Source organism: Apodemus sylvaticus, chromosome 5, assembly GCF_947179515.1.
Source record: "Apodemus sylvaticus chromosome 5, mApoSyl1.1, whole genome shotgun sequence".
Classification (NCBI taxonomy): domain Eukaryota; kingdom Metazoa; phylum Chordata; class Mammalia; order Rodentia; family Muridae; genus Apodemus; species Apodemus sylvaticus.
The window spans coordinates 61,060,817-61,069,740 of NC_067476.1; the positions used below are offsets into that span (position 1 = coordinate 61,060,817).

The window sequence follows — 8,924 nt, forward strand, 5'->3', positions numbered from 1 at the left end:
AGTGACTCGCCAACTGGAAGCGGGTAAGCTCTTGTGTTGTAGTATAAGAAAGCTCATGGTAAAAAGGCCACAGCTGCAGAGTCCTGAGGGCAGTGAGCCTGGGCGAGGAAGTTCAAGACAAGCCTAGGGGTGAGTAGCCCGTGGATTATCTGGGGTATATACTCACAGGAGAGAATGATAATCTCCTTCACTGGCAAGTTAAAAAACAAAAATATACAATTCATCTCTTAAGTCATCTTGACTTCTCTTAGTTGTCTTTTGATCATTGTTTATTGCTCTTGGAAAGCTCGGAGACATTAGATGGTGTTAGAGGGAGAACAGCCACACCTCCACCACACCACTCACTATCAGCCTTTGTCTTCCACTGTCAGACTCTAATTCCTTTCTTTTCCATCCTAGTTCAGTATTTTGGCCCTCTCTTTCTCTATTACAACTGCCTGATGAAGTCTACAGAAAGAAAAGATGCCTATGCCGACTTGGCCATCTCTACGCTCAGGCTTATCAACAGTAACCGAGTCAGGGCATTACTTCAGTTTTTGTTGCCAAGCTGCTCTCCTGCGTTCCTCAATGACTGATGCAATTTCTAAGTCTCTTAAAACCCCCAACAATTAACTATCTTTGCTACTCAGCTTACCACTAGCCTGAGTTCTGGATTAGTAGCCTGAGTACTACAATTTGTTGCTCAGTGCATTTGTAATGGGCTCTCAAGCCTAACACAGAAAGGTGTTATACACCATCTCCACTGAGCCCATACTGCTTCCAGACCCCGGAAAATACTGATTGCTTAAAACCATCAAGTATTCTTTCTTGCTGTCATTTAAAAATAATACTGTTGCCTGAGTTAGTTTTCACTGTACTGAAATTCTTTTAGTTTCTTAAAGTTCAAGTTCAATTTAGTTAAAAGAACATTCCATCAAGTTCCCATCAGGGAATGCATACACGCATTGGACATCACACTCATTCCCTTTAAACCAAAGTTTTATTGTTGGCCCTTATCTCCTAGGCATCGGGGATTCCCAGAGTAAATGGCTTGGTCCATAGAGACAGACAGGTGTGCGGGTATCACAGGTTTTGGTTTACTGCCCATGTGGGAGAATGGAAGAAATAGCAAGTGGAGAAAATCAGGAAACATCAAAATCATTTTTGGTTTATGATGGATGGAACTTGTCTCAACAGATAACATATACCTGAATGGAAAGTTCATGAAATTGTGTATGTTGAAGACATGCCCAAAATAACCGACTTGATGTTTTGTAAACGTCAAAGGAGACTATAAAGTTTAAGCAACCAAGTTACAAGATAACGGCTCAATGCAGGGAACACAACAGAAAGAAATAACAGTGCTCAATGGGAGTTTGCGCTCACTCAGCTTGGAGCTGTTCGAAAGCTAGCAGAAATTCCAATAACAGAAGCATGTTTCATTGAAGCAAGCATGGGGAATTTTTGTGTAGGGAAGTGGCATTTAGAAATTTACAACAGAAAGCAGGGAGTTAGATGTAATATAAACAATGGCTACCCCCTTTAAAGCCATTTGCCAGACTGTTAAATGCATAAGGCATATTGAACTGCTCCTTCAGGCAGGGATAATTTTCACTTTACACATAAGAAAAAATGGTGCCTTCAGATACCAAATGATATCCCTAAAATCTTGTAACTAGTACTGACCTCAAATTCTTACTCTGAAGTCCACCCTCTAACCACTATACTACGCTCATAACGGAAGCCATGGCAAAACTAGGAAAGCCCCTTAAAGACTAGCTAAAAAGGAACTTGAATGTCTTTCTATTTCCCTTCTAATTCCTTCCCACAGCAGGCCTATCACAGGTGCTCCTCCATCTATCCCAGTGCTGCTGCCATACCCACTAGACATGTGGCTTTTAACGTCTCTTTTTACTGATTTGCATTTCACGTGCCTGCATGTTGGTGTTCTGCCTGCATGTATGTCTGTGTGAGGGTTTCAGAGCCACTGGGACTGGAGTTACAGACAGTTGTGAGCTGCCATGTGGGTGCTGGGAATTGAATCCAGGCCCTCTGGAAGAGCAGCCTGTGCAACCAGTACTCCACCTCTCCAGCCCTAGACACGTCTTAAACATAGGAATCTCACTCTTTACAAGGCTATTTTCAGGAACTACACAGCATCCTTATGAGAGTTGCATTAGCTTTACTTTTAAAAAGCACTGGGACTTTTTAGCTTTAAAAGATTTTGAGTCCTGATAGAAATCTAAAGAAGCATTTAGTACAAGTGAAAGTTAATATGCACCAAATAGGCTCATTCTTTCATTGGATATTTCATATTCTCAGTTATCAGGTACTGGAAACAAAAATGCTGTTTAAAAACAGTTGCTATACAACTGAATCTACTTTATTGCTGGTTTTCTCCCTGAGTAAACTACTTATACAGAAAACAATAGTTGCAAAGCCTCTTGTAATAATGTGCTCCCTAAGGACAAGTAATATCCATAACTTCAAATATTTTGGGTTGAATAATACATGATCTTCAATGTCTTGTGACAACGGCCTGTGTTCTGGTACAGAATCCCTGCACTACTTTTGCCACCCTCTATACACCAATAGTACACTTGTTCTTAGAGACCCTAAAATATACATATACATATGCATTATATATACATATACATATGCTACATATACATATAGCAGTGATTAATATTTTCCAATCTCTTGGGAAATTAAGATTAAGACATTATACTCAAACACACAATAGGGAAATTCTATAATGACAGAATGTTTTACACTCGCTTGTTTGTATTTTGGCTTGGAACTTGCCATAACTGAGGATGAACTTCATCTCCTGATCTTCCTGCCCACACCCCCTAGGTACAGGAATTACAAGGTAATATTTTTCTTTTTTTTAAAATGACAAACTGGATTTTAGATGTTAATTAAAAGGAAAAAAACGGAAGAAAATTTTAAGTTAAAATTACTTGAAAAATAGTAATAATTTTTAAGTACACATCTGGACAATGTGGAGATTTACAATTTTTTCCTATGAAAAGTAATCCTGTTTTGAAAAGGTTCCTATTGATTTCCTTGTGTTGGATCATAACAGAACTTCAGACATCCGGGAAGACATGGACATCTTCACAGTTGAACTTTGAAAATAATGGAAAAGTCAGTAATTCAGATAGTCTGAAATTAAACGCAATTTACCAAAATGCTCAGCCCAGTACAGAGACAAAATAAGTAGCACCTATAATTATAAAACTAGAATGTTAGCATCATAACAAAATTGTGTCTCATCAGCATCTCTGAAGCATGTAAAGCATTTGATCCAACCCTTTAATGGGGTGAGAAGTACAGCTTCTTCCCTAAATCCAGAACTAAATATACAATAATGCCCACAAAGGGGCCTGGGCAGGAATAACCCTGAGAACCATGGGGATGCACCACACCAAGCCTGCTGCCAACTACAATGCTTTCCTTGGCACTCAGTCAGGTGCTTATGGCTTCCAAGAGAATTAAAATGCTTGGATAAGCCGGGCAGTGGTGGCACACGCCTGTAATCCCAGCACTTGGGAGGCAGAGGCAGGCGGATTTCTGAGTTTGAGGCTGGCCTGGTCTACAGAGTGAGTTCCAGGACATCCAGGGCTACACAAAGAAACCCTGTGTGTGTGGGGGGGGATACACCAAGAGAAAAAAAAATGCTTGGATAAGATGAGGCCAGTTGCTAAAAAACAAACTAAAACCAGAAACCAATGCTGATAGAGTAACTTTTTCTTAGAACAATCTATTTTAGAAACTTCAAAAAAAATGTTGATTTTCATTAAAACAATCTCTGTTCTTGAGTTCCTTTTCTTAAATGAAGGACAAGCACTATGTGTAAGGCCTGAAGCAAACTGGAGCCAGTGCCAGTGCCAGTCCCGGGGACACCTAACACGCTCTGTGGCAAAAGGAGGAAATCGCCATTTCCTATCAATCCCAGACACTGTTGTCACTCAAACCTTTAAACTTTCCATTAACTAATGTTTGTTTCTTTTGTTTGAGACAGGATTACACTATATAGCCCTAACTGGTCTGAAAAATCACTTGGTAGACCTGGCTGACCTCAAACTTGTCTATCCACCTGCCTCAGTCTCAGCCTCCACCTCTTGTGTACTGCTAGAACAGGTGTGCACCACCACACTTAGCCTTCATTAAACAATTTTATGGAATTGGAAATCACTTCAATTTTCAAGTTTTTATTTCCTAATCTAAAATAGCTAGAAGTATCTCATCAACATTTTAACAGACGCAGACAAAGGCTAAGATAAGACTTCTCAAATAGTCAATACATAGTACAATGATACGTATTTAACAAACACACACAGTTGTGGCACATGCCTTTAATCCCTGCACTCTAAGAGAGGCAGAGGTAGGATCTCTGTGAGTTCAAGACCAGCCTGTTATACAAAGTGAGTTCCAGGACAGCAGGGCTGTTACACAGAAGCCCTGTCTTGAAAACCCAACCAACAAACCAAAAAGAATACCACAAAATATAATCTGCAGAATAATTGTAAAGCACACGACAAACAGACTCTAGAGTAAATTCCATGTATAGTCATAACAGTTTACATATTATAAATTGTATATGTTCAACACAGAAAAAAAACCACATACCACAAATGTATACATTAAAAGCTATATATGTTCACAGTACTATTATTCATGACCAAGCAAAGTAAAAACAACACAAACATCTATCAACTCCATGATTGAATACATAAAGTATTTTATATTCACAGTGGGATAATTGTCATTAAGTGAAGAAATGAAGTGTGAAATCTGCCAGCATTCGGATAAACCTGGAAAGCATTGTGTTCAGTGGCAGAAGCCAGTCACAAGTATTATATGTCACAGTTCTATTTTCATCATAGCGCTCGGCTAGCCTCTCATGAGGCACAGACAGGACAACAGTGTTTAGTACGTGCCTAGCACTGGGAGGCTGGCAGGAAGGCTGGCAGGGCGGTGGGGATGCAGAATGCCCAGGAAGCAGAATTTCTCCTGGGTGATTAAATTAAATTTAATTACTCTTAAATTGCCCGAGTTGTGAATACACTAAAAAAACCAATGAACATTTTAACTTCATGTAGGTCAACAGTATGGTACAGAATAATTCTGTGGAGATACTAAAAACCCTCAACTATACACTTCAAAGAGATAAATTGTATGGCATGTGATTCATATTTCAACAAAGTATCAAAAATTTCAATTTTGTGCTTTTAATTTTGAAAAGGGACATAAAACTATAAAAGAACAAAGATTAGCAGGGCACTGTTATTACAGGCAGCTTGCCAAGCGCATTAAAAACAGTAACAATGTTTAATCTATTAAAATGTTTACTATTACTAAATAGTTAATATGTACCTATCAGCTCCTAATAGCTGTCTAAATTCTCACATCCAGTAAATGTGTCATACGAAAATTAACAAACTAAATTTAAGAGATTTTCATGTCAGATACTTTATTAAGAGCAAGTCTATACAGACCTAAGTGACAGCTTTTCATTAAAACTCGTTTCAGGTAAGATAGCAGAGTACTGATCATCACTAACTCATTTGTCCTTTCTATAGGATCTGTAATGCTTTCATTTCTGTGAGACATTCTCATTGTGCAGCCCTGGGGACCTGAAACTTCCCATGTAGACAGCTCTGTCACTAAGAGCTGCCTGCCTCTGCCCAAGAGTGTAGCACCACACCTGAAAGAATATGTAAATATCTTACTACAAACTGCAAATTAATACACGCTTTATTTGTTGTTCTACTGGTTTTCCAGACAGGGTTTCTCTAGCCCTGGATGTCCTGGAGATCACTCTGTAGACTATGCTGGCCTCGAATTTACAGAGAGCTGCCTGCCTCTGCCTCCAAGTGCTGGATTAAAGGAGTGTGCTACTCCCACCTGGTTTTTTTCTTTTTCTTTTTTTCCTTTTGTTAAAGAACATGTTTCCTATTCACCTTAATATTTAAAAGTTTGGTTCTATGGAAATTACTTAATGAAATATCATGCTGTTTTTTTTTTAAATTATCCACATTAAATAATTGTCTTTTTAAAAGTATATGCTTTCAATCAATTTTTTCCTAGTAGGACCTCTTGGTGATCCTTTTATATAATCAATTATAAAGTACTAATACAATATTTTATAAAACCAAGATTTTTACCAATCCAAGCATCAAAAAAAGACTTAAAATAATATTTTAAAAAGCTTAATAAACCCAAATCAAGACTTTTGAAAAAGCACCTGATTTATTTTTACTACTCCTAACTAACATTTCTATCTAAATTAAAACTTTTTGTAAGTAAGTATAAGTAAGTATTATCAACAAGAAAAATATAAATCTTCAATGATCATATATCATTTCAGGACAAAAACATGACAATTTATTTTTTTAAAAAGATTATCAAGATTGGAGAGTTCATAAGGGGAAATTGTTCAATTTAAATTTTTACATAAAGCAAAAAGACATCAAGAGCTGAAATATGGGACAAATTAATGACCTGTGAAAAGATTCCAATAAAACTTTTAAAAAGTATGTTACAGTAAAACAACTCTTTCTAAAATTGTTCCTTTATAAAATTAATATACAAAATCTGCCCAAAAATAAACACACCAGGAAGACTAAATCTGACCAAGCTTTCTAAGAGAAAGCTTCCACGTAGGAACTAAAGCTCATGACCTCCTTCCCTCCAGCAGTGCTCTGTTAACTGTGAACGTGGCAGGTGAGCAAACACCTTTGAAAAGCTGACTGCTAATGCAATGAAGCCCCACGAAGCCACTGCCAACTTCAGAAGGAACCGAGGCTAGTGATCTCAGGATAAAGAGATGCCCCAACAGTCACACACTGGGGAGCTGTTTATCTACCCACGGCCTATTCGTCTAAGAATAATGCAAGAAATTAACATTCAACATTTTCCACGTAAAACGTAGCTAGAAATTTTCCAGTTTCTGAGAAACGAATGCTGTCTTTAAAAGCCTTTATGCAAGGTCTAAAAGCTGTGCGTCACATGCTGCACATAGCATTAGATTAACAGGAGACACAACGTTCCACTGAGCATTACTATTCCTAGATGAGAAATGTCAAGTAGAAAGTTGGGACAACTTACATTGTTGTTGCGTGTTTCTACAGCAGGAAATTTTCTGACTATGAATTTCACAGCAGACTCCAGGTTTTTGTCAATAAGGTATGATGGTTTAGCCTTGGGATCTCCACATGCCTAAAAAAACAACAGTAATGAAAAAAAGTAAAATGTATCTTCCTAAAATCAAGTAAGAAGGGCAAATCTGAAATCAGAAATTAGAAAGGTTTCTTAGTTTTGGTGAGCAGGTGATAAATGAACAGGCAAAGTGCGGGGTTGTCACAGCTGAGAGATGCGATGGGGACAGTACAGAGATGCTCTTCTACGGAAAAAAACGCATGGAAAGTTTTAAAGCAGTTAGCGCAGAACAGCAGTGAAGGAAAAAGCTCAAACCTAAAAAAAGGAAAAGAAAATGAAAACCTTTTTGGTTTGAGGTAGGATTGTATTCATCTGAAGCTGATAAAGTATTACAAAATTAAATATTAAGTAGAGTCCTAAAATGTTTCTAAGTGTTATAAAATGAAGGCTTATGTTTGAATGTCTTTCCAAAATGTTTTCCTCATTCGCTTTCAACATTCAATTTTAATACAAGAGCCCTAGTTCAAAAGAACAGGAAGCTGCTGAGCCTAAAGGTGCTCTATCATGCGGTGTGCGGCCTGATCCTCTGAGCGTGAGCTACAACCCTGTTCCCTCATACCAGCCCTCAAGCAAGGCACCCACGTAGCCTCCTCCGCAGTGGGAAGGAGCGCAATGTGACTGGAAAGCGTTAACAGGAACTACCAACAGCACAGATTCGGGACAACCGCTTGTGCAAGCAAGATGCGTTTTCTTAGGGAAATATTGGAAATTGTATCATTCCTAATTAAATTTTATTCCACTTTTTAAGCATATGCTTTTACAGTGATGTCTGCGGTATGAGAGGAGATACAGTACTGTAACCTGACCTTCTTAGTTTACTATGGCTATGTTGTGGATTACAGAAAGAGAAATTATGAAACATGAGACTGATCTGAAAGCGGGCAAGCGGGCAGAGGGAAGGTGAAAAGCTTTGCAAACCTTCCAAACTTGTCCTTGCTGGGGAAGCATTGTAATAAAAAGAGAGAAGATTACGTGTAAACAATGATTGTCAAATTATGACATACTTTTTCAGTAGAAAACTTATGCACTGCAGACTATGAGTAACAATACAAGATGAAAATTGTATGGTGCTACAATTTATAAGGTTCTTAAGTAGCGAGTCCTATTAGACAATAGATTTATATAGTTTATATTATGCATATAGATTTAAATACTAATGTGTAAGTGTATAACCATGTCAGTATCTTGGTGGTCTTGCTAAAGCAACTTAAAATAATACTAGAAAGAAGGAAAAATAAAGGCTACATGCAGCTATAAAAATAGGTGCAAAACCATCAGTGAAATTTTACATACCTTAAAAAGAAACGGTAGCCAAGAATAAAAATAATTAATTGTTACAGGATGAACTTTGTACTTTAGTTCAAATTGAAACTATTTTTCAAATATCACCTAGTTTCTAAGTCAATAAAAACATTCCTATTTTTATAAATGAAAATAGGAATGTATTACCAATTGTCAGTATAATTAAATCAAACATTTTTTTAAATTTAGAACTTAACCTTTAATGAGTATGACAAAGTTATTTACTATGCAAATCCATTTCTACATAATATTAGCTTATTCTGACTTTCTCTCAGACTATATATTTTGAAATAGTTTCTTACAGACTAGTTTTCTAATGTCTTTTTTCAAGATATCATGTATAACATAAACTGGCAACCAAGACTCATACAACTTAGATACTGCCCATGAAAAATAGCTACAGGTTAGCATGTCCT

At 37.3% G+C, this 8,924-nt stretch overlaps 1 protein-coding gene across 1 annotated transcript in view; it reads right to left on the reverse strand.

Moving 5' to 3' along the window:
- The window catches only part of Nckap1 (NCK associated protein 1), a 75,948-nt gene that overhangs the window by 57,679 nt on the left and 9,345 nt on the right, over positions 1–8,924 (reverse strand). The window contains exon 2 of the mRNA XM_052182792.1: positions 7,096–7,206. Coding sequence (XP_052038752.1) covers positions 7,096–7,206 — 111 coding nt within the window. The remainder of the gene's footprint in view (positions 1–7,095; positions 7,207–8,924) is intronic.